The sequence below is a fragment of the Acanthochromis polyacanthus genome, chromosome 6 (genome assembly GCF_021347895.1).
Source record: "Acanthochromis polyacanthus isolate Apoly-LR-REF ecotype Palm Island chromosome 6, KAUST_Apoly_ChrSc, whole genome shotgun sequence".
Lineage (NCBI taxonomy): Eukaryota > Metazoa > Chordata > Actinopteri > Pomacentridae > Acanthochromis > Acanthochromis polyacanthus.
The window spans coordinates 25,030,236-25,056,813 of record NC_067118.1 but is presented as its reverse complement, the minus strand read 5'-3'; the positions used below and the strand labels follow the sequence as shown (position 1 = coordinate 25,056,813).

At 39.8% G+C, this 26,578-nt stretch overlaps 3 protein-coding genes across 3 annotated transcripts in view; 2 read left to right on the top strand and 1 right to left on the bottom strand.

Moving 5' to 3' along the window:
- The window catches only part of c1qtnf12 (C1q and TNF related 12), a 208,054-nt gene that overhangs the window by 60,008 nt on the left and 121,468 nt on the right, over window positions 1–26,578 (top strand). The gene's annotated exons all lie outside the window — the stretch shown is intronic.
- Window positions 1,632–12,100, top strand: olfml3a (olfactomedin-like 3a). The gene is made up of 3 exons (XM_022190170.2): window positions 1,632–2,027; window positions 4,786–5,098; window positions 8,630–12,100. Exons 1-3 carry the CDS (start codon window positions 1,917–1,919, stop codon window positions 9,412–9,414), a joined length of 1,209 nt encoding a protein of 402 aa, XP_022045862.2. The 5' UTR covers window positions 1,632–1,916; the 3' UTR covers window positions 9,415–12,100.
- syt6a (synaptotagmin VIa) overlaps window positions 12,238–26,578 on the bottom strand; it is a 43,464-nt gene continuing 29,123 nt past the window's right edge. The window contains exons 5-8 of the mRNA XM_051949908.1: window positions 20,366–20,486; window positions 19,179–19,350; window positions 17,941–18,091; window positions 12,238–16,492 (exon numbers count right to left, since the gene is read on the bottom strand). Of these exons, the coding sequence (XP_051805868.1) occupies window positions 16,421–16,492; window positions 17,941–18,091; window positions 19,179–19,350; window positions 20,366–20,486 (516 nt within the window). The 3' untranslated portion in view covers window positions 12,238–16,420. The remainder of the gene's footprint in view (window positions 16,493–17,940; window positions 18,092–19,178; window positions 19,351–20,365; window positions 20,487–26,578) is intronic.

Here is a 26,578-nt window from a genome sequence, read left to right as displayed (position 1 = left end):
CGACAGACTGGCGACCTGTCCAGGGTGTCCCCTGATTTCAGTCTAAATCAGCTGGGATTGACCTTAATGAGGATAAAGCAGTGTATAGAGAATGGATGGATGGATGGATGGATGGATATTTCCCTGAAATCTTATAGGAACTTTTCACACATCTTTTCTGTGATGCAGGTGTTTAGGAGAGGGACGAGCACAGAAAACAGCTACAAAAACGGACTCCTGCAAACTGTCTAACTTACAATCATCAATTTTTACATTTTTTTGAAAAATTAAGAAAAAAATAGTAAAATCTGAGAAAAAAACTATATTTTTTAAATGGTAACTGTAGAAGCAAAATAAACTAACAAACAAGAATAGGACAAAACTGTAAAACATGCAAAATTTGAAAACTGTATTTTAAGAGATGGCAATTTGTTCTTACGCAATATTTAACTGTAAAATATTGCAATTTTTTTTTTTACCGTATTTAATCAGAAAAAAACATGATTTTACCCATATTTCCTATTGTTTAAATGAAAAATAATATATGTTAAGGATTGAAATATGGCAAATCCATTTTTAACTGTTATTTGACAGATCACTCTCTTTTTATTCTAGTAAAATGACAGCAAATGGTATTCATTTACAAATGAACTCTTAAAAACAAACAAATATTAAATGCCAATAATGTCTACATCTAAAATGTGTACTTATACTTACAGCAGGTTGTTCTTTTACAGTATTTGACCATAAAGTTACATTGTTTTCCTGTAGTTAAGTCGTATAATAATAATAATTACTTAACAGATATTTATCATTATTTTCATCCTTTTTACAGTAGTCCACTGCTTTTTTAACATACTTTTTCTGACACCCTTTCTGCCTCTATTCCTCAATATAGTGGAGCAGTAACTGAATATTTATGTCTAAGCATTCAAAGTCCCATTAGCAAGGTTAGTATTGACGATATTTTGGCCATGTCTGCCATATAAACACAGAAGATAACGAAGCGCCCTCTAACATTGCAGCCAAAAGCTCAATTTTCCCTGCCTGCATGTCAACACTGCAAGCAGAGTTTCTGAATATCTTTAACCTTGAATGAGCTTTCCAAAAGGTCCTTTTTCAGTTACTTAACATTGCATTTGCATGTGGATTAAAGGGCAAAATGCTGAAGGTTAAAAAAGCCGAATTTAAAAAAAAATCATGTGTGGACAAGGCCTGGGTGAGCTAATAAAAGGGTCCGAATATTGTTCATGCTGGTTCAGGAGGTGTTACTGAACATTTGATGAAAATGAACCAATGTTAACACAAGTTGTCTCACCTGTGCTTCTCCTGCAGGAGCAAGTCAAAATGTCAAAATATCTGCTGTGAAAGAAGATTCAAACATGAACGATAGAGTCATGTTTTCATACATGCTGTAGTAATGATTTTATCAGCAGCATATGATATTATTCACCATTATAAAGATAAAGCGATGATTTGAGTCATATTTAAACCTGGACAGAGCCAGGAATGCTGTGCGCACGAGTGTCTTGTCAGATGGGTGTTTAGTTCTGTTCTGTTTCTGCTGGTACACGCCTGAGACAGAATGTACAACATGTGCAACAAGCACACATGCACAAAATGAGTGCAGCACATTCATTTTTTTGAGGATAGAGAGGGGTAAGAGGCTCAAGGCTCCTCCCTGAGAGTTTGTGAAAACATTCCAGCAAAGTGAGAGCGGTCAAAGAATTGGAAACTCTCAGAGCGGCCTCTTACTCTCGCTGTCCTTCTCACCTTTTTGCATGTGTGGTTACAGTCCAGTCCTCTACAGCGCGATGCACGGAGGTTTTGTGACGCTCTGAGGACAGTTCCGCAGAGGATCACATCAAAGAGAGAAACCTGAGGAATCCTCTTAAATCTGGACAAAGAAGCTCAGCTGTCTCATTGATCTGCTCACAATGAAGCCGCTGTTTGTCCTCCTCATTTCCATCGCCTGGACTTTCACCGGGGCTCAGCATTACTACCAGGGGCTGATGGATTATCTGGAGAACCGATTGTTGGCTATTGAGGTAAGAGGCGAATCTGTTTTTTTAAATGACTTGTGCTTTAACAGATCCCTCTGTAGTCATTTAAAATTCCTCTTCCTCTTCCTTCTATTTGAATTTAATGTCTTAACTAATGCAAACCAATTAATGCAATCTCTGCCCAGCTCATCAACTTCGCAGGGCCTCTGGGGGAATATCAGTCGATGCATGCAGAGCTCTCCTTCTCATGCAACACGCAGCCTCTGTCCAACAACATTACATTTTCTTCAGTGTTTCAAGACAGTGACACACCAGTAATGAGTACAAGCTCAGCCTTTGCTGCTGCGGCATCAAACATTCCAACAGACTAATAGAAAGACGTGTTCTGCAAAGGTAGAAGGAACGAGTCAAATTACCAACAGTTCAGTATTGTTTCTTAAAAGGGAGACATCTGTCTCAGTGCCATTTAAAAAGAGCAGGCAAACTTGTGTAAAAAGGACTTTTGTTGGCTTGAGGTGACTGTGACATGAAATGCAAGAGAATTACATGTCTGCTTACCTCAGGGTGTTATTTAAATAATTCCTTTAATCTACTTTTTTGGAGTACATTTACAGAGTCTGAACTTTCCTATTTCATCAACTGCCTGGCTGCCGTGCAAGAATGACAATCTTAACACTGTTACAAGCATAAAATGAATTGTCTATTTGCAGCTCAATTCTGCTCACTTGGCCCCCTGTGGCTTCCCTCCGGTCTCAGCTCCAATATGCTGGCTCAACTTCTGCAATGATATGAACACGGCAATTCATCAGCGAGCTTTCATTGAACTTTCATTTCCATTTGTCCACGGGCCCGCAGCAAGCAAAGGAGGAAAATGAAACCGAGCTGGAAGAGACGGTGTTGAGCCGTCAGTTATTACATCTCGCTCTGTATAATTCACCTGCCACTCTTACTGAGTCAATCAGTGTGCTGAGAAACACAGAGTTGTTTTCTGTTTGGTGATGCTGAAAGTGCTTTGATTGAAATAGGGACGTTTTTACCATAAGAGATTTTTCATAGCAGGAAATATCACTGAGCGTCTGGAGACCTGTTGGCAGCCTTGTGGTTGAGGTGCTTTGCATGAAACTGTAAAGTCAGGATGCTAACACTGACAATGACAACATGCTGATGTTTAGCATGCCACAGATGTGTGCAGGTAGAAGCACACAAACTGTAGTAAAAGATGGACGTAGTGACTTTAGTGCCATCTATTGCTGTGTGGACTATCATTCTGAGGCCATGAGTTTAGATTTTGGTTTAAGAAAATGTTTCCTGAGACAATGAATTAAATAAGAAGGAGGGTCATTTTCTCATAGATTTCTGTACAGTCTGACTTCTTTCATCAACCAGAATAGTCGCCCTCTGCTGGTTGCTAGAGAGAATGCAGGTTGTGTTCTGTAAATAATGAAATGGCAATTTTGGAACATAAGTTTCACCATCTGTGCCAGATTAAATAAAAACATGGACCATTTTCTTACTGGTCTCACATAGCCAGACATATCTCCAGTAGAGAATGATCTGAGTGGACTTCATTATCTGCTACTGAGGAGGAGAAAAACACTCTGACCTGCACATTTCTATAATTCAATCACAGCTGTGTTGGGCAGTGTGTCTGTAAAATAGTGTTAGCCGAATTTGGTTTGATGAAAAATTTTCATTCTGTGAGGTGAGCGCTGTTATTAAAATGGTAATTCAATGAAAGATCAAAGCAGGCAAGTCTTACTGCATGATCCAATCTTCATTATCAAAACTTGCCATTTAGGTTATTAGGAGAAGAAAGCAATTGGTTGCACCACTGCAACATGGCAGTGTCCATTCTGTGCAATGAAAAGAAGTGTTGACTCATTCTGACTCTTTACATACATTTAATGGCCTATATGGAGGATGTCCTGATCAAGTTTGTTTTGTGTGCTGTCTGATCTGAGACATTTATTAATTGGTTACGACCAATATCCAATCTGGTTTCCTAATCCCAAATTATTTTCCAAGATAATACACACTTCAATTACATTAAAACTTTTGTAGATAATCTGTAATATCTTGTGTCACCACCTAGTGTTGGCAAGCAGACAACATTATGGGGGTTTAGCTAACAACAGGCACCATGACAAAGACTTCTGAGATGATTAATGACCTCCAGTCAGAGCTCCTGTTTATGACTATTTGGTATCAACTAAAACATAGTTCCCAGTGGCATATGAAACCGTGCCACATTTATTTTTATTTTTCAAAACATTAATATGAATAAATAACATTCTGATTAGTGTTTCAGAAAACGATACAGAATTTGCATCCATAGCTTCCTGCTACAAGTAATGCTCTCCCTTGTGTGACAGCCAATGTCAACAAAGGATTGTTGACATTGGATTGTTGCCCTGATTCAGATCTTTGAAATCTGATCGAGATAGCCCAAATCTGAACATAATTTCATGACACTTGCCTCATCCTTGGTGAGATATTTCAGTCTTCCCTCAGTCTTGCTTTGTTAGCCCATTCTGTAGTAAATAATGGTCAAGCTGCACCTTGGGGAAGCAGAAAGGAACGACAAAAGCACCTGAAATTAGCAGCAAATTAGCAGCCTGCATTCAACATCCGGTGAGTCAGACTGGTCTTCCCCAATCTGATGGACAGACAGGCCGACACTGACTTCTTTACGGTTGAAAAGTTTAACAGTGTTCTTCCTAATGTTGCACTTGATATAAAAAGCAGAAAAAACACATTCTACATTCTGTTTTAACACTTGTGTTACCGTCTCCATGTCTCACAGGATCGCATGCAGTTGTGGCATGATCTGTCCCAGCGGTACCACACAGAGATGAAAGATTTCAAAAAACTAACCACTGAGGCCATGGATGGACTCAGGAATGATCACAGCACGTTGTTCAAAGACCTGGAAGGAGCTGGCGTCCGAGTGGACCGGGTGGAGCGAGAGATGGACTATGTTGAGGCCCAGACCTCCCCTCGGGCCTGTGCACTCAAGACAGAGAAGGTGGTGGAGCAGGAGGCCTGGGGGCTGCAGGAGAGCAGGGTAGAGGAAGAGGATGAAGAGGAGTGGGAAGAACTGCTCTCCAGAGTGTCTGGTGAGCTGCAGAGAATTACATACACACTTCAAACAAGCATCTTGTTTGATCTTCCAGGATGCAGCAGTAGTATTACACCAGAAACTCCAAGATGTCCTCTTACATCCGGTCACCTCTTGTAGTCGGGTCATTCCATCTCAAAGCATCCCATTTTTAGAACAGTTTCTGCTCAATCATCTCTGATTTGCCCAAAGATCATTTTTAGCACAAAATGTTGATGTTTAGAAAGATATTTTGGAAATTTTAGATTCTTATATCAAATATTTTCAGAGAAAAAAAATCAACTGTTGAGCCACTTTCAGCAGATTTTTATTTATTTTTTTTTTGCACATTGAAATCCAAAACTACATTTGGATTTCAGTATCTCAGGAACTATTCAATCTAAAAACCTGAAATTTTATCTTTATCTCACCATGCCATTGATCCAGAATCTGCAATATGGATGGATTGTGGGTAAGTTGAAATATGAGTTATAGTTAAAGAAGCCATTTTGAAGCTCCAGAACGCTGTTTAACTTGAATTTGTCACTCGAGCAATATTGTTATTTTTGTGGTACAACTTGTCATAACGGCTCAATTGTTTTCCATTCTTGTAACAATGTAGTCCACATCTTTTGTATTATTGTGACAAGCAACTGGTCATAGTTCAGACAATATCACTGGTTGACTTTTGCATAATGTATTTATTTTTGTTAATGTCTGCTCAAACATTGACAGATGTATTTCAAGTCAACCATTATAGGAGATTTTTCATCTACTCGACCAATATTGCAGATTCTGAATTAATGACAAGATAAGAAATAACAGTGAAATTTCAGGCTTTTGTCTTTAATAACTCTTGAAATATTATAATTCAAAAACAGGATTAAATTTCGATGTGATTAAAAGGTGCGCAGAAAATGGGTCAACAGCAAATTTTAAAGTTTATACGTAGGATTTGATATATCAAGCTAACACACGGATAACATTTTAAACAACCATAGTTTTTGATTAAAAAAAGGTTTAAAGCAAATCAGAGATCCAGAAGGAAACCGATGATTTGGAATAGAACAAGAAAAGCACTCAGTGAGCACAGTACGTCACCAAAAGTCGTTGTGCAATTTCTGATGGATTAGTCCCGATAAGTCCGCAGCAGTGGCTTTGCAGTAGGATCGCAATCATGTGATTGTCAGCAGGCAGCTGATGTAGCGCTCACTTGTTATCGTTACAGTAACGCCATGCTGCTATCTCTCAATGATACAGAAATCTTCAACAAATCCGTGGATCTATAAGCTGTATCACTGCCGAAATCTAATGAGGGGGTCATTGTGTCATTTCTGACCTCTGAAAATTTCATCCAAATCTGTTATTCCGTTTTTGAGTAATGTTGCTAACAGACAGGCAAACAGACGGACGGACAAACATACCCCAATCGTCACATAACTACGCCACGGAGTAATAAACTTGGTGGAGTAATAAACCAGCATGCAGTCCAGTATGTTTTTCTGGCCATTCTGTGTCTTGTATATAAAGAAACTTGAGCTATGGAGCGCGCACAGACAGATAACAGGTCATTTCGCAATACAGACCATGATGGTGAAATGCTCAGGCTCAGTATTATAACGTAGTCGAAATGGCCCACTTGTATGCATGCTGCATGAAACAGTGCATACTTTGTGAGGGCAGTTTTAGTACGTACTTAAAGCGAGAAGAAAAAGTATGTGGTCTGGCGCAGACAGAATTTACAGGATGTATGGCCTGTGTAGTAAGCATTACACACCCACCAGGCATCACCCCACTCCTTTTGCGGAGTTTCTCTGTTGGAAAAGCTGTGCCACTGGAAAATGGGAAACAAACACGGTGCTGTTACAAGTCATCTAGCGGAGCGCGTTGAATGAGTGTGCAGTCATGTTTTCCAGCAGAGATGTGGCTTCATGCAACTCATTTATTTCTGCAGAGCTGCTCCCCTGTTTGTGCTGTTGGAGCACAGTGTTTGTCATTAGAATCTTCACATCCCAAGGTGCGCCGCTACAAACGATGCTGACTTACAGCTGCTGCTCTGAGTCATTTACTCAGGTAAAACAGCCACTTAGAACCTGCTTAAAGCATGATGAGGAAAGTGGTGAAATCAGATTTTAATTCCTGACTGTATATTGGCAGATTTCTCTAAATATGGCACAAGATCTATATTTTTCCCCTCGTTAATGTTTCCACAACCTACATCCCTGCTGATGGATCATTAAATTCCTTTGGTACAGTTTATTCTTCTCACAAAGCAAATGAAAAAATATTGATTCCTTTGTTGTACTGGCTGACTTAACAAGACAGTCAATATCACATAAATTCAAGAATTATGATGTAATACCATAAACCTTGTGCACAGAATCTGAATGCACCACACAGTCAGGTCTGTTAAATCCAAAGCCAGTGATGCTACAATGCAGAAAACAGCCTTCTCTGTAATGTTTTTTGTGTGCAGCCTGTGTCTGTGCATGGAGGAGGGACAGGAAACTGGCCCGAGGTCAGCGGCGTTACTCTCCAACTCATGTTCGCAGGAATGAGTTCTGCACAAAGTGATCCATTGTGAAGGTCTGTGAAGTGACCCAGAGATGAACTTTACGGCATTGTAGGGACCCAGTTCAGATCGGTGAGCATAATGCAAATGTTGCTCCTGGATACATTAGAGTGGGGTAGAAAACACGGTATTAGTCTGACTTCGTCCACAGATGCATCTTCATGCTGACTGTGTGCTGCAACCGTACTTCCTCTCATTATTAGTCTGTGTCCAATTTCCCCCTGAGTGGTTAGAATTTGCCTTAATTTGGAGTGCAAGACATCAGCGGATGCTTGATGCTTTCTGAAGGCTGCAAATGCTGTACAGTTCAGCTGAGCACTGGCAGTTTTTTTGAAAAATAATTCTGACAAGAGATATAAATTTAAATTACTTAACATATGTGAACCATTCTTTAAATAATTCTGTTGCTTTACATGATTCATAGACAGTAATCTAAGGTGCAGCTTCCTGACACAAAAATGCTGAATATTTTCTCCGACAACCAGCCAGGCAAATAATTGGCTGATGTCTTCCTTTAACTAGTGTTTAACAGGGCTCGGCAAGCTAAATGCATTCAAACACACGCAAGTATAGCTCATTGCTGTGAAATAAAAATAGCAATAGAAATAGTTTTGGCATTGTTGGACCTTTGGTGACAGTGTTTTGTTACACTCCTAATAAAAACATAATTCCTAATTAATTATAATTAATCTCGACCTCGACGAGTAGAATGGACAGATGGGTTAGCCAATTAAAAATGAAATTAATTAGTTTAAGCTCCTTGTATGAATTTTAATGAAGATTCTCCAGCATTTTTTTTTTTTTGCTAAAATCAACAAAACACTTGTAATGACCAGCTCCTACTGTTTCAAAACTCTGTGATGTGCTGAATGTGAAAGGAAGCCTTGGTGCAGCAACAGTTTGGTCACTGTGGATTTACTCTTTCATGGTTGTTTCTGTTAGCTGAAAAACAATCTGGGCTTTTGTCTCTCACTGCAGACTGTGTGGAAATCATCTCTGGCATCAGATCAGTGAAGATCCTGAAAAGAGTGGGCAGCCCCAAGGGCATGTGGACCAGAGACCCCAGGTCGTCCAAGGTTTACGTCTTTAACGGGACGTCAGGAGACACTATCTACCAGTTTGACTCTGTCCGGGACTTTTCTCGCTCTCTGGGGGTCACCAGCAGCAGAAACATCAGGCTTCCCTCTGACTGGAGCGGCCCTGGCAGTGCTGTTTATAACGGCTTTTTGTACTACATACAGCAGGACTCTGATATGGACGTGCAGGTGGTCAGATACGACCTTCTGACCGGCTCTGTGACAGACATGACCATGTTCCCGGTGGAGAGCCATGCTTCTGTTTACAGCCTCAATCCAGAGACTGTAGCAGACCTCGCAGCAGACGATGAGGGTCTCTGGCTCCTGTACGCCCCCAGTGACAGTGAACCAAACATCAGCCTGGCAAAGATGGACGCTGCCACCCTTGATATAGAGCAAATCTGGGACACCCGGTGCCCGAGGGAGAATGCGGAGGCGGCTTTTGTGGTGTGCGGGACTGTATATGTGGTTTATAACACCCATCTGGCCAGCCGCTCCAGGGTTCAGTGTGTGTTTGACGTCAACGACATGGTGATCAGTGAGGAAGCTCCACTGCTGTACTTCCCCAGGAGGTATGGAGCCCACACTAGTCTGAAATACAACCCCGAGGAGAAGCAGCTTTACGGCTGGGATGATGGATATCAAATCATTTACAGACTGACCATGAAGAGGAAGCTCCTGGCTTGATAGCTGAGGAGGGGTGTTATGTTTTCAAAGGCAAGGATTAAAAAACAGAGCAGTGAATGTGCACATGTTGTCCACCTTTTACCTGATCTCATGAGCCCCTGTCTGGTTTTGAGTTTTTTGCTTCACTGAACTGGCATCTGCAATGGCTAGTCATATAACATGCCTGACTTCAGATGTTTAATGTGAACAAACTACACTGCAAAAAGAACATTTTAATTTTTTTTTAGAACAAATCAATTCTTCAATTACAAATAATAAATCAAAGAAAAAATATTCAGATACATGTTAATCATAAAAGAACTAACAGGCCAAAATTGTACATGATGTCCACATCAAAAATCTATAGCTTTACAAATGATAATTTGCTCCTTTGCAATGTTTAAGGATAAAATTACACTGGTTTACTATGTTAATCAGCAAAAAAAATGCTTTTACAGGTATTTTTCCATAATTTGAAAGACAAATAGTGTATTTTAGGTATCATGGAATACTGGGAGAATCCGAGCAGAGAGTACAACAATCTGGCGGGTGCAGACAAGTTTTATTTCACAGAGAGGTTGTGGGAGGGGAGCAGGCGAACCAAGGGCACCGTGTGCTGAGGAATCCGGGAGGAAGGCAGAGGTAGCAGGTGGGAACGGGGAAGCGGCCGAACACTCCGGTGAAGCAGAAGGGGAGCCAGGAAGGAAGGTCACAGGGGGAAACCGAGGGGGCGAAATGTCGGCAGCGTTCAGGCGGGGGATCCGGGGCTTGCAGGGAATCGGGCAGGACGGGCAGAGAGTCTGGACAGCTGGTTCCGCTGGACAGAGGGGAGCAGAGAAAATGTATTAGTTAAGGCGTTAAGATACTGGGTACAAATTACGGCTGGAGAGCAAACTGACGATAAGGTCATGTTTAACAATCCGGTGGCAAGTGGAGGGATGAACCGGTCTTTTATGGTTGCAGGTGAAATCACAGGAATGAGTTCCAGCTGTCCAGGCTCCAGGGAAACGGCAGATTGCCTGAGTGGATGCAGCCGTGTGGCTACCCACCACTCAGCGCATCGCTGGAGGGAAAGAGGGAGAGAGGGGAAGAGTGAGAGAAGGAGAAAGGGGAAAGACAGATGGAAAAAGGATTTGGGGATGTCAGGTGGGGGAGGAACGGGGGCGAGGGGGAGCCCTGACATTAGGAACTGAAAAATAAATTTTCAACTGTGTTAAGTTTCACCTCCTTCCTTGTCTCAGACAAATTAAATAAACTAAGGTTGTTCACGGGTGAAACTAACAATAAACTGCACAAACTAACAGAAAACGGGGTTCTGTGGTCTAAAAGGGATAGGGTATGGCTAAATACCACTATCTCCCACTAAATCTACCAAAGGTGGTAGAAAAAAACAAACTAAAACCCCTTAAAAGAAAAAACATTCCTCAAAACAAAAGGAAGGAAGTGCTGGGTTCTGGGCAATAATGATGCAAAGATACTGAGTTTTCTGGAAAGAAGGCTGACTGATGATGTCAAACCTTCCAGATCGCCTACCCACAACCAACTGAGCAGTTGGGAGATCCCTCCTAATATCCCCGCCCAGATGACTGTCAACAGCACACAGCTGAGCTCAATCACACAGGTGCAGGAGATTGAGCCTGATCTGAGAGCCAGACTGTGAACTTTCCAAATCCATAACAACTGTTATTTTACAGATTTCCCCCTTCTTCCTAAATTACATTATTATCTAGTTGAATCGGCAAAACTATTGCACACAGTAAAACTGACTGTAAAAGAGAAATAATTGTATTTTGTTCTTTTTAGATAATAATTTTCCATATATTTGCAGTTGTTTTCATTGACACTACAGTATTCTGCTGCAGTATTCTCTGATTAACAGTTTTTTTTTCTTTCTTTTTGGCACTTTGGCTTTCACATTTCTTTCTTTTTCTCACCTGATAATCTTACTCAAAATATCTTCAAGCGTATCTCCTTGTAGGTTTTTCACCTCACAAATCACAGCAGACTTGTTGCACTTAACAGCAACATTTCACATCTTGTTGTCCAGTGTCTCTAGTGCTTATGGCATCAAAGAAAAACTAGAAGGAAATCAGAATCCATTTGGTACCAAGTATCACTTCTCGCAACCACCCTAGAGATCACACCTCTGAAAGTGACCTAAACAAGTCAGCAGTAGTAAATACGCTAAGAAACGTTTTTGCTGTGTAAGCATTGATAAGCCTCTGAAATTCTGAGATTGCTCTTAGCAAGAAGAAGAAGACGAGCAAGAAAACAATGCAGCAGCCAAATATGCTGCAGTATGTTATGTGAAGCCACTTCTCCAGGTCACCTTGCTAGAAGAAGGCAGAGGTATGATGACATTACTCCTTTTAGGTTGTGACATGCTGTTTTCCCGTATTAGCGGAGTGAAGGGAATAGCTAAAGGCACTTTGTTTTGGGGTTTTATGAATAGGCCCATGACTCCTATGCACAAAGTGGGTATTAAAGTGTTTTATAGCTTTGCACTCAAATCATAGCCTGTATACTTAACACACATCACTCATCACAAATGTTTAAGCAAATAAATCAGACGCTGAACTATTGTGTTTTCATTTTCATACAGTATATGTGTGATACACCAAAACATCCGTCCATTCTTTATATATACATTGTTTTATAGAGAACAAAACAAGCAAAATACATGTAAATGCCATTCAGTCTATGAAAAGCTGTCAAGTCTCCTCATTTAGTCTGACTGTTGGATTCAGACAAAATCTCATTTTCTTTGTAGTTGTTCCTGCTTGTTAAGGCAGTGGATGTTATTAAATGGTGTGTTATGGCAGAAAACCAGCAGGGCAGTGAACATTTTGCTTGAGTCTTTTAATCAAAGAAAGAAAACCATGTCACAGAACTGATAACACATCACGTCCCATGGGAGAAAAAAACAAGTAATTTTCTGATGTCGATTTTCAGACTTGTTGAAACAAAAAAAATGCTGTTCATTTTACTTTATTACACACTGGGTCACTCAGACTTTGAATCTTGATAATGATCTAGAATCTAAAAGGAGATCATAATAGACATTTGTCTGAACTAACATTTCCTCAAACATTTCTATTATTACAAATACAAAATGTTCAATAAAAAATTGTAAATTCAGTGCTATTATAACAGTTGGAAGGGATACGAGATCATATCAAGAAACATTACAATATTAGGCAAAGTCAGAAGGTCTTGAAACAGTCCATGAACTGAGGCAATTGATTTAACAGGTTTCATCTACTATGAAAACACAGCACATTGTCAGAGAAAAATATGACCATCATAAAGCACGTTTTGCAACAGAGAGAACAGAAACTACGCCATTGTGCAAACACTTGTTTCAAATTGTACACTTAAATGAATAATGTTATTAGTCTAGAGAGGAATTTCACCATTTAAACGACTGTGAATAACAGCAAATTTTATACTGTCATATTAGTGGAAGGGGGTGTTGATGCCGTCAAAGATTACGTCAAGCACGAACAATAACGCACTGACTCATTCTCACTATAACAAGTGCCAATTAGAGAAATGCCACTGCTCTGTAGATGCTGACCTGTCCGCCCTTCAGCTGCCCTCGCTGTGTTATCTCAGCCTCCAGCTGTAACACCGACGTACTACACCGCTCACATGAGGTAAACTTACCCAGGAAGGAAATGACTGAAACAGACCTTGCTGTGTCTGCTGAATGCATTTGCTCATGTCTTGATGTCTGGCTCCAGTTTTTCTATGACATTTTCACAAACTCTGTGATATATAGCCTTCTCATTGTGCAACAGTCTGCTGCTGAGCTGTGCTTCTACTTGCCCAGATGTCTAGACTCGTCCGCACCATGCCAAGACCATTGTTACATATCAGGGTAAAGTTACTGTTGAGATTATACAAAACTATTATTAACAGAAATTATCTGTTTAAGCACCACCAAATAAAACCTGTAAATCTTTCCTGGCAGCTTTCCTGCCTGATATTTACTCTATGACTTAACATTTCCTGGCCTGAATGTACTGATCGTATCTGTGCTTGCCAATTACAGTAACAAAACTACTGCTACAGGAGGGTAAAAACCTGGAACAGAAGGAAAATGATGAATTGTCTTTGTTTTTCCTGGTTGCAAAGTTAAATGGAAATCCATTACCTTTAATTTCCATTCATGGCTTTCTCGTAGACAAATAATTGAAGATGAGCCTGCAATGAGACGCTAGAAAATCACAAAACGCCCGAACTTATCAGCCACCTTTGACTACTTTAGAATAAAAACTTAGTTGAAATCAATAAAACTACAGTGCAGAGGTGATTTCATCCCACATTACTTAAGTTTTTCCATTTGCTGCAGTGAATGTTAGCTTGCGAGCTAATATACCACCGCTCTGTGAGAAACTAATAGCAAAGATAACACTGAGCCAGATGACAGAAAGTTGGCTTGAGTTAACTGTGAAACATGACAAATTGCAGAGGCTGAAAGTAAAACTGCACAAACCCGTCACACAAGCTATAGCTATTGGCATAAATATGCTAATGTAACTTTAGAAAGTTACATTAGCATACATTTAATTCCTGCTGTTTGCCTGCTGAGCAAACAAGTAATCCTATAGTGTAAAAGTGATTTAATTCCACACTCCCAAAGCCTTTTCATGTGCTGCACTTTGATGTTTGCTTAAAATATCGTATTCCGATGGGAAATTTGAGCTAATAGCAATGATAACGCTACCTTGAATGACACAAACTTAGCTCGAGCTAGCTGAGAGATGACAACTTTCAGAGGCTGAAATATGCAGAAATATGCAGAAACGCCTGACATAAAGCTATATTAGCATTAATATGCTAATATAGCACAAGCAAATATTGTGAGCAATTCCCGCTGTTTGCCCATTACACAAGCTGAACACAGAACCAACACAGTTTTGTATATCATATAAACATGGCAACAAATATGCACAGTTTAACAGTGTGAGCTGTTTGTTCTTCACCAGCTAGAAGAACTGCAATGAAATGCTTCTGAAAATGTGCTTTGTTAGCATGTGGCTAAAACTAGCCTGGTGGTTGTTGGAAAGTTAAGCTGCTCTCAGACGTGAAACAAAGATTTCTCGTTGGACTATGAAGATTTTCACGTATTGCATTTGTGATTCATGTGTTTTGTGGCACTAAAACAATGTCTTTAATTGTTTTCTACTCCTTGTGCACTTGCATCTCAATTCTCCTGTATTTTACTGCAAATAAAACCGCCATTAGAGGGGAAACTCAAGGAAAACATAGCAAATATGGAACCCCATTATGTAATATTCTTGAATAAAAATGACTGCTTCACTGCTTTTCACCTGAACAAGTGGCAAATTGTTTATAGGACAGTAATCAAAGCTTTAATTGTGATCTTGTGCATCTTGTTTCTGACTCAGCAGGGACCTGATAAATTATTCATATGGACACAAAGATAACTTTTCTTGTCATATCTAATATCCTCAAAAACTGCAGCTCAAGAATGTGTGTGAGATATTAAAATTAAAACAATATGAATATAAACACATTATCTCTGTACACAAAGTAAACAGTATAATTAGTGACAGAATAAACATCAAGAAAGTTGCATGTTTCTAAAAGAAGAATATGTTCTTTTTCATTTAGGTTTTTCTCAGTCATCATCACCAACAAAGCTACATAAATCCATTTTTTAAAACATATTCCTATCATTACATCTTTTCTGGTTTTTAGTTTAGAAAAACAGAACACACACACAGTAACCAGAGGATGCCTGTACATAAAGCTATACACATCCACTAAAATCAGATACTTAAAAAAAAAAAAAAAAAAAAGCACAATAGGAGACAAAGAAGTGCATTTGAAAAGTGATTTTTGTGAGGAAACCATTGTGTTTGTGTGAGTTTTCACTTGGAAGAAAGGGTGAGATTGCTCAGAAGCAAACATCAAACAGAAAGAGGTAAAGGTGTGTAAAGTGTGCTCGCATTTTCTCTGTGTACAGAAACCTTTGCAGGCCATTGACAAAACATGACTATTATCATTTCCTTTTTAAAACTCTTTTCTTTTCGGATGACTTTTACTTAGTTGTATAAGTGAACTGTGCCTATGTCAGGTAATTTCACTTAAAAAATTGACAAAGATTGATTAAAAAACTGCAGTCAGTCTGCTCTGATGTAAAGCCAAATAATCCTGTTGTTTTTTTCTTTGTTATGTAAAATGGCTGCTTTTGAAGACACACTAAAGCTGCAAATTGTCTAAATGAGAATTTATTAGTTTCAGCCTGATTTAGCTTCTCCTCAATGAGCTGGAGATCCGATAATTGCTTATGTAAGTGATGAAACTGGAAGTAGGAGTCAACTCAGCTGGAGCATCACAAACAATAACAAATGATGGAGCGGTTTTGTACCCAATTGTTCCTCAATGCTACAGTTCAGTATCGTTTTATGCTAATACACCACTGTAAAATTCAATGGGAGAGAGCTTTAGAGTTTCAGAATAGCTTCAGATCCCTTTTAAGATCGTCTCTTTTTCGACCCCGGCGGCGTCCTCAGCTTCCCTCTGTGAAACTTCCGCTGCCTTCAGAGAGCGATATCCGACAGAGTTTTTCTATCTATAGATTCTGTCTCCGAATCTTCAGTGTTCGGGAAGTCTCCTGTGAGGACACCGAGATCAGTTCACCTCAGCTGGGACAGCTCAGTAATGAATGTCTGTAGACTGGATGTCCAGCCAATCTTCTCTTGAGAACAACAAAACCAACTTTGGGCTGTCACAACATCCACATTTCAAACCGAGGACCCTAAATTTGAACCCAAAAAGACTGTGCTTCACACAACTAACTGACTGGCGGTAGTCCTAGATCAGTTCTTGGGAGTGCTCTGGGACTGGACTTGAGGAAGAGAGGGACAGACAGAGAGAGCGGGACAGAGAGGGAGAGACAGTGGGGTTGTGTGTCTCCTCAATCAGACAGACGGGATGTGGATCAGCAGGAGGGAGGAAACCCCCTTCTGGGCTGCTGGGTCACAGGTGGCTCTGCTCAGGGGCTGGCGGGGGGCCGGGGTGAGGGGCAGGAGCCCTGGCTGTCAAAGCTGGCTGTCCTCGCCTTCCACTGCAGGACACACAAACACAAGGCAGTGATTCATAGGGCACATGCTGCTTTGGTCGCTTTCAATACAGGGCAAATATCAGTTTAAAGGAGAGTGTTCCAGGAAGAGAATGAGGGCATTCATACAAGGGACGTTTAGTAAATCGGACAAAATACTTGCATGAAATTTCATCTGCAACATGCGATAAGCCTCCACAACATAGGTTAATATTGAATTTAAAACAAAACAAAGCTGTGCTCACTTGCCCGTCATGCCCTACATTCTGAAGAGGGATTAAAGGGACGTATTTCCATCACTGAAATGAATGCAGGGTTTCAAGATAAAAATTCTAATTTAGTGACTTAGATAAAACTTTTACTTTTACTTTTGCAAACATTATTTTGATGGGTTAAGATGATATAATAATGTTGCATCAGCATAATATTAACTGTAAGTTAAGCTCAAATTTCTGCATTGGTTGACTTAAAACTAAATTCAAATCAAGGTAACCTGATGAAATTGGCTTGTCTTTACCTTTAGGACATGATTTCAAATTGGCTTCTTTACATCCGTAACAGCAGAAACTTTTCTTTAATTTGCCAGTTTAAAAATTTGTTTTCTTAATTATGGAAATCAAGTACATAAAAAACTAAAACATAAAAATCTAACTAAGTAAGAGATAATTAAAAAGCTGATTCCCAAAAATTCTCCATAATACCATAGCAGGTTGGTGAGACAGAAATGTCATTAAAAGTTCTAAAGATGGATGCCAACTGGAATTTGGAATGTTTATTATTATTATTATTATTATTATTATTATTTTGCTTGATAATAATAATGGATTAGATTCATATAGCGCTTATCTGGGCACTCGAAGCGCTTCACAATGGATCCATTATTCATTCACTCACACATTCTCACTCTGGTGGTGGTAAACTACATTTGTAGCCACAGCTGCCCTGGGGTAGACTGATGGAAGCGTGGCTGCCAATCCGCGCCTATGGCCCCTCTGACCACCACCAACGTTCACACGCATCCATATACCATTGTGAGAGCAGCACTGGAGGCAAGGCGAGTAAGGTGTCTTGCCCAAGGACACAACAGCACACAACTAGGTCAGAGCGGGAATCGAACCGCCGACCCTTCGATCATTCAGATTCGGCCTGTTCAGATTGCACTGAATTGTTGACACAGGTAGCTTTCTTGCTGCTACCACTGCTGCTGCAGATTGTGAAGCTAAATGGGCCAAATCAGAGAATCGACCACCTTTCACATGTTTTTAAGACACCAGGGTTCACCAGTCACTTTAACTTCAACGTAGTTACCCCATGTTTCATTGTTTGTACATGGCTCCCCTCACAGTTTAAAACTTCTCTAACAAGGTTGTGAAGTACCAGCTAAACCTGATTCCTCCATTCACGGTGACGTGCACAGACTAGTCCTTTAAAAATGACTCCAGCCCCAAACTTACCTCCTTCTCAGATTTCTTAGACTCCAGCAGGGGGTGCCAGTGTGCAATGGGCTTCCGTGGATAAGCCAGCATCTCGTTCCAGTGGTCCCTGCCAAGTCCTTCCGCGTTGCATCCAACCCTCATCACGCCAATGATCTCATTATGACCTACCCTGTGGGGACGCACACATACTGGTATGAAAACATCTGATCTGACCTGACAAGATAGCTCATACATCGCATTGTTTCTAATTACAGGAAGACCATTTTGTAATAGAAGGAGGCACCAATCTGAGTGTGGATGTCCTGTCAATTGATACAGTGAATCTGCAGCTGACTGTCTCTGTGACAGTAGAACTGACTCGCTTCTCGAAGGCATCCAAAGCTGACCTGTTCACACTGTGTGAAGTGCAAATGAAAGGAGACTTTCTTTACTTCACATAATCCCCAGATTATGAGCGCAACTTCATTTTAATCCTGTTAGAATAGCTGACCTTAAAGAGAGCACACAGGGCTTGGCTTCTAATCCTGGAAATATCCACTCCTTTCATACTACGCAGTGATAAAAAGGCACACAGTCTGACCTTTAACACATATGCTCTCATTCTGTCAGCTGTCCACACCGCATCCCTCGTTTCCCTTTCCTTGTAAAGATCCACATACTGTAAACAAGACGGCACTGTATTGCACTGCTCATTTTCTGAAGAATTACAGTTTGGATATGCTGCCTTCAAGCTGAAAATGACATTTATTTGTCCCAGAATTGATCCAGAATCCATGAATATTTTTCTTTTCACAAGGCGTCTCCTATTTCTAAGTATCTAGGACCATGATTAGCTTTTAGCTAGTTTCAAAATATACCAAATGTACCAAAATTCTGCTGTTTATACATCATCTACTCAGGTGAAAACTGAGCAAATCTTTCCACCTTCAGCAGATAAATGCCGATAAAATAACAATAACTGAAATTGACTTCTAATATTTAACATTACTACCCAATTACTAGACTTCTACTGGGTATATAGGGGCTGCAGCTAACAGTTATTTCACTCAATAAGATTTAACCGTCATCTTTTCCCTTAGCATGTTGTTTTGGTCAGTCAAAAGGCCAAAACTCAAAGATACTCATCTTACAATGCCTTATAATAAAGAACATCAGTAGTTTCTTACTCAAGAGGCTGAACCCAGATAATATTTGACATTTTCTGTCACTGATTTCAATCTGACCTACTCATGGTTTAAGCTCCAGCATGTACGTACAGATCGTAGTCCATGACAGAGATGTGCAGGCTGACATGGTCCATGCTGTCTGGTGGGATGTCAAAGATGATGGCCTCATTGTAGGTGGGATTCAGTGTGTTTTTTTTTATGCTTGTCTTCTTCTTTTTCAAACGTCTGCCGTCACAGATGAGCGACACTTTGACGTAGGGATCTAATCAGTGAGAGGAAAAGAGAGCGAACAAGGGCAGAAAACACGATTTTATAATTACATATCACCTTGTTTGGACACTTTCCGTGCTATCCGGCTCATTTAAAAACTGCCAGAACAGTAATTATTATATAAAGATCACGCTTCTGTTCTTATTAAACAAAGCATCAGTGTTTGCCTCGACTGCCAAAGCATCTTCAAAGATGTCCGCGAAGATAGATTTATCAGTTTTCCATTTTATCACTCACTGTGTTTGTGTGTAAGTGCTTTCTCTTTTTTTTTTTTTTTTGGTTTCTTTCTTAAGCATGAACGAACCCCTGGAGGACCTGGCATCAGTAATGTGCATAAAAGTAGATGAGTCAATGCCTTGTGTAAACAAAGCAGATAGGAGGCCATAGATAGCTGTTAAATAGCATGAGTGAGAAAGCTTCCTGAATACTGATTTCAGTCTTCGTCTGTCAGCGTTAAATCGGCTGCTATGATCCATTATACCACATTTCAGTTAGATGTAAGCTGTCCTAAATCCATAAACAACAAACAGTGCTCGAAGGCGCAATTCAACAGACACAGGTTTACGACGCACAGATTGAAATAATGGCACACGGCTAAAGCCCCACAAACTCAGGGGATTATAATTGTGAGTCACATTAAAATTGTGAAATGTCATTAAACATGGGAGGAAAAATACCACATTCAATTGGAATTACTCCTGAGCCCTGGCATTTAATACACAATAAATGTCACAATGAACAAGTGATGTCACTATTGTAGGGAAATAGAAAAGTGGATCAGCAATCCATTAAAATAAACAGACTGCCTGCAACTATTTGCTGACAATGTCTTAATATTGCAAGTGCTGAATATTAATAACTGCTGAAACAAACAGAGCTCAGCAGTGGAGAGGCGGCTCCACTGCTCGTTTTTTCTGACGTGCCTACAATTGGATATTCAAAGGAGGGTCCTTCAGTTAGGAGTCACTGCAGCTGTAAGTGAAACACACCGGCACAGCACAACATACCTGAGTATCCAGTGATGTCCATGGCCTTGAGGTTCCTGCACTTGATGACAGTAAGTGTGAGTCTGCCTGCGGTGGGCAGGTAGCATAGTGAGAACATGATCTCCCCAAGGTCGACACTTTCCTGTGGAAACACACACACAGGCACAAAAATCTCTTTCAGTTGTACATTTATATTCAGCGCTGATGCTTCGATCCTGAGTGAAGTGATGCACAATGAGCGCAGGGTCGCTTCCTGAAGGTCTGCTACTGAGATCAATGCCTATATTTTGTTTATAGTCGGCTCTTTGTAACTGCTACAGCACTCAGTGAAGCAATGACTAGCTAATAGATTATTGGGTTATCTGTTATCCCTCGTTGTGAAATTGCAAATTTGTGATGTCTTCATGATTCTCACAGTTGAGACTACAGTAAGTCAGCAAAATCAGAGCAAAGACTGCACATAAAGGTGCACTAAAGACGTGATGTGATGCAAAATAAAGCAATTTCTTCTTAACGCTGAGGTATATTGTTAGCTGTTATTGTGTTTTTATTGTTAGAGAATGAGTTGTGTTGTCGGCATTTTGTTCCAGACAGAATGATAAAAATCGACCCCTCTCTTTTAAGGGAGAGGAAATTTTATTCCTTTATTAAATGAAGCTGGAGGAAGAGATCACAGGGAATCAGAGTGCCGCCGGATTTGAGCCGGAGATGTTCATGGTTGACATCCTCACCCCTCAGCTAAGAGTTCACTTTTGAAGGGAAGTGTAAAACTTTAAAGTTTGTTCATTCTCTCCAAAATGGGAAGAAAATACTAATTTCTAGATACTTTCATAGGCAATATCATCTATTGGTGATGAAACTGTGAAGTCATACAAAAACAGGACAAAGAATCTACACGATGGTAACCTTGAGGTGTGACTTTAACCACTGACGACTTCTTAGTTGAATCTCTTGGCACGCTAACATTTGCTAATTACCACTGAACACAAAGTACGGAAAGCACAGAAATGTCATTAGGTTTGCATGAAGGATATAATATGCATATACATTATTACAATTCCCACTAAAGGGACCAGTATTGTTTGTGTCAGATTTATAATGGCAATCCATCCAGTAGTTCCCAAATATTAAATGTCACAGTGAGTCTAGCAGAGAAGTCAGAGGACTAAAGAAGTCTATAAGATTTATCCCCTGTGGACCATAAATGAAATTTTACACAATCAATCTAATAGTTGTAGACATTTTGCAGTCTAAACTTCAAGACTATATCTGAAGATCGAGTAGAAAAAGCCCTAAGGACATATTAAGAGACCAGGATATGACTCTGCAATTCACATCTACTGTCTAATTTTTCCTAGTGGTCACTTGTGGTTTTGCAAATAAAGAGTCCCTTGCAGCCAAAGCAATTTTTTTCATCAACACTTTGATAAATGAGGGCAATTGCAAACAAGATTATATTTTAGGGTTTTTTTTTAATTTATTTTGAATGTTAAAATATTGGATTGATCCTTCTCTGGTGGCTGACTGCAGTATAATTTATTAACCACACCCCCTACAGTTTTGGAAACAGTTATTCAACTACTATGTCAACAATTTTCTTTTTCTCCTCAACTCTGGTTTCAAATGACGCCATCAGGACCAGATGGTAGCATCCATGTTTCCCGCATTTTGAAGGTCTGTGGTTTGGTCTAAAGTGGTGAACTGACTGACCAACACTGTAACCCCCATCAATTGAAAATAATGTTAACTGAGACAGAGAATGTGTTGTGAGCTTTTCCTTTATATCAAATCTCTTGCATCTGTGAAGTTCTCCTCATCAACAGTGTCATTTTAAATCCTTGAGGTTTTCCAGCTGGAACAGTTTGGTTTGATTGCCGAAATTATGGCCGACCTTGTCTCTGCGATGAATTTGCCAAATGCTGAATTTGATTATTCTCATTTTCATTACATTACAGTAAATTAAAACATAACTGAGAGTATATATCATTTACAGCTTAGAGCAATGAAACCCAAAGTTTAAAGCTTTGTACCATCAAATAAGGCCTGCAAGATTTTTAAATGAACTTTTCAGAGTTTTTAAAACACAGCATGTCTACCGGTTACAACATGAACTTTCACTAATGTACACACAGTCCTATGAGTCTCTGCTGATCAAATAGTCTCAAGTGAAAATGAGTGTCCTGTTATCATGTGAGTTCTCAGCCCCGTCCTATAAACAGTATGAAGATTACACAGGCCCCTCATCACCCTGAACAAGCTTGGTGAGAACGTCCCTGATTGACAAATCCCAACACGTCTGTCTGAGTGCCGCAGTCTTAACGTCTCCCCTCTCACACAGCTGCCATTTGGCTTTTTTCTGCTGTGGAAGTGAGGGATTTTGTTTGAAGGGTGTGAAGGTTCAGCCATAATGTGAGAGCACAGCAGAAATGTCAAGTGTTGTAAAAGCATAAAGAGACACTTTGATTGTTCTTGGAGAAGCACAAGCTGTTTTGGTGCCAGTCAGTATCATCTGTACTGCATTAATCACTTCTCAGCTGCAGTGTAGCAATGTGTAAGTCAGAGGATCGGTCAGTGTATTGCTTTGGTGCAGAGTAAAACACCTTAACAACTACTAGAAAGGTTCCTGTAAAGCTTTGTAAATGTAATCTATCTGATATCTGTTTAGATATGAAAAAAGTCAGGGGATTAATTTATCCATAGGTTTCATCGTCTGAGGACCTCCAATACGTTTTATGCTATCAGGTCATAGTTTGGCCTCTGACTGGAAAATCTCAGCGGTTTAACTTGACAGTGAGACTCAGGATTCAACTTGACGGCCCATATATATTGATAAATGCTCTGCATAATGTGACTTTTTGAGCTTTGTCAAACACTTGTTGATAATAATTAACAACAACACCAGGATCCGTGCCACATCTCCATTCTGTCCACAAGGTTTTTGAAAGGCTTCAGTGCAGCAAGTAGACAGGATTGCATAAGCATTTTCATAATGTCTTTTTGTCTGTGATGTCTCATCTATGACAGCTGATTTTCTCCCTGCTCATCATGAATTTATTTCTTCCCAGGCAGCAAAACACTTTACAGGAGCCTTCACAATCTTCTGCAGGTTTAACGGAGCTAAGCAAACACTTGCAGTGCTGATTAACTCTGAAACACTCACAGTCTCTCTAGCCTAGCAACATTGCGACAACAACCCAGACTTCCAAACATCACTCTTCAAAAATAACAACTGTCATGTCCACTGATACATGATGACCCCCACGTTTGTTCAGGCCAATGGTTGGGATCCTTTCTCAGCAGAGTGGTGGAGAATTCTAAGCAGGGATGTCTGGATTAAGGCCATTTTCAACTCATCCCTAAACTCGACCTTTTGTTTATGACCATTGTCCCACAAGTGTCAAAAATGTGAATAATATGCTTTTCAAGTGCAACATTATCAAGCAATAATTGGTCAATATAAAAGACACGCTCAGCTCATTGGGTATTTGTTTTCTTTTAACATTATTGCTTCGAGCTGTGTATTCATGATATGGCACCTGTTGACTATACCACTGATTTATGTGAATCTTATACAAGTTAATCTCAGCTTGTTTAGAGAAATGTGTGCTGGTTGGAGGTCATTAAACGTTACAGAATACGTTGTCATGGTGCCCCTTTACTAGCCAAATCCCATCAATGCTCTCTGCTTGTCAACACAGAACTGCCTGCCCTCCTCTGGTCACTACAGAATTAAACAGTGTGAGGCTCCACCTAGTGGGTCATCCAGGTATGACAGCTACATAACAATGCCACAATACTTGTAGTGTATATTATCTGGAAAATTGAATTGGATATTGGCAGATACTAAATATTAAATGACGTGGATCGGTTTGGGGGAAAAACCCTGATCTCAGAAAACTATTGTGCACTTTCAGGCGGAACTGCTGGCAAAACGGAGAAAACTCTAAATTAGGATTTGGAATTCTTAAGATATTTAGATTTAGAATTCAAGAAGCGTTGATGTATGCTTGATTAGAAAAAAAACAACATATTTTTCCTCCCTGCAGTTCTAAACATGTGCACAAGTGATTTATTTATGTGCTATTCTCTCATTTTAGATATTAGAAGAACACATTTTTATTTTAGTTAAATATTAAGTTTCATTATTATTATTATTATGTTCACATTTCTCTGTTCTATTAGCTATTGTAGCATATTCAAATTATTACCAGCTCTGTTTTTAGCATTCAGCAAATTAGCATTTACCTCAAAGCACTTCAGTGTCAAAGTCGGAGCAGAGTCTGGTTTTGCTGATTACGTGTGAGTCATTTACTGTATTTCCATATACATTGCTTTATATGCTCGGGGCACTATGGGTGCCTTAGTGCAACTGGTTTGACTGTTAGTCACCACCACAGCTAAAAAATAATCGTCTCCGTTCATGCCACTGATGAGGGATGTAAAACCCTTCCCAGGATAGTTTGTTTGATCGAACACACATAAGAAATAGTCTGAAGGTTTGTCAGCATCTGGTCTCATCTGGTCTAATAGTAATGCATGTATATTGATATTATTGATATATTTGATTTGTAAACCGATGAGCGCTGCTGCCCGTTCTCCTCCAGTCTCCTCCGTCTGCTCATTAAGCTGTCCAGTGTCGTACATAGTCTTAATCGAACACCACTTCATATTTGTTTTTTATTTCTGCTCAGCACCCGCCATCTGTGCATTCTTTATGTTGCCAATCTTGAGTTTTATGCGAGCAAGGGATTTTGTCATAAAATCATTCGGTGGTTCAATAAAGTTTGTGTGCCAAGGAGAAAGCTGCCCGCTTTTCTGTCCACTAAGCAATAATGTTGAGATTATTGAGCGACCCCTAAAGAAGTTCAGCAACTTATGGGTGAGGAGGGGCTGTCAGACTGAAGGGCTCAGAGGAGGCGATAAAGTGACGAAAGCTCCGGGGCGCCTCACAAGGTGCCAGGGACAAGAAACACTTTGTTCCTGAAAACAGCCCCTGGACATCGTCAACAAGTAACAATGGAAAAATAAAGGCAGCTGAATGAGTGAGTTTAGAGTCAGAAATATCCTTTTATGTTGGCGGTATTAACTTCTGAATAAAATTTGATTGCCAGTTTGAAGATTGATGACTTGGCTGTGGAACACTGATTTATCATAAAAAGTAGTGAAATTTTAATGATATGGGTCCTATTTTAATCACACTATCGCTCTCTGTGGCAGGTCATAGTGGAGCATGACAACAAATGAAGAGAGCTTCTCTTGGAAATCATACTGATGACATGTGAACACACAGCGCCACAACATTAGCAGACAGAGGCAGCTGAAGTGATGCTTTAAAAACCTAATCAATTCATGACGTCTTATTTGCATCCTAACTAAACTATGATTGAAATAAATAACAAAAAATAATTTAGTTCAGTCAGAATTGTGTTGTATGTTACATTGTTAGTGGTGCTTTGCTTTATTTTCAATCGAAAAGAAGGGGTTCATGCATATCTAAAACAGCAAATATGTTCAGAATCAGTCGACTTCAGCAACAATAATTCTGCTTTAATTAAGTGAAATATTATTTTAAGTTCATTTAAATGCAAATACTGTGTTTCATTAAAGTAATTTAATTCACATTTTAAGCATTAATCCATGCAAATATTTAGTATGCTTTTAATAAAATGAATAAATTGGTAACAGTTGGGCTGTGCACTGTACCGTTTCAAGACATAAGGTTTAGCATGAGCACCAGCTACAGTGTTCTGGAACTGAACCAAACCCACAATCACTATGTACGAGCATGAAACACAGTAAAAATACCATTTACAAGAGTGTAAAAGAACACTTTGCCACTCATTTTACTTGTGTTATACTGGAAAAACAGCAAAAACAAAATGCTTTTACAGACTGAATAAGAAAGGTGCATACCAGTCGACACACTAGTTACCTCAGAGAAGCACAGCCATTTTTTGCAGCAGATATCCTGTCATGTCACTGGAGAAAAAGCAGCTGCGAATGTTACCTGATGCACAGTCGAGGCTCACTGGGACCCATCGTTTTGCCTCACCTGTGCTTTTCCTAGACAACAAATTAAAATGCCTTATGTACAGTCTGATGGAGTGAGAGACAACCTAGACCTGTTTGCCTACTGGTCTTGGTGAGAACTGTCAAGCCATCGACCAGCAGATTTGTTTCCTTCCAGAGCAAAACATCTTTAACAAACCATGTCAGCTGCTGTAGATTAAGTAC

What these genes read in the sequence shown, in the direction of transcription:
- olfml3a (XM_022190170.2), top strand. Translation starts at nt 1,917, where the DNA reads ATGAAGCCGCTGTTTGTCCTCCTCATTTCCATCGCCTGGACTTTCACC. An exon ending in ACCGATTGTTGGCTATTGAG is followed by an intron (nt 2,028 to 4,785) that starts GTAAGAGGCGAA and finishes CATGTCTCACAG; the next exon opens with GATCGCATGCAGTTGTGGCA. An exon ending in ACTGCTCTCCAGAGTGTCTG is followed by an intron (nt 5,099 to 8,629) that starts GTGAGCTGCAGA and finishes CTCTCACTGCAG; the next exon opens with ACTGTGTGGAAATCATCTCT.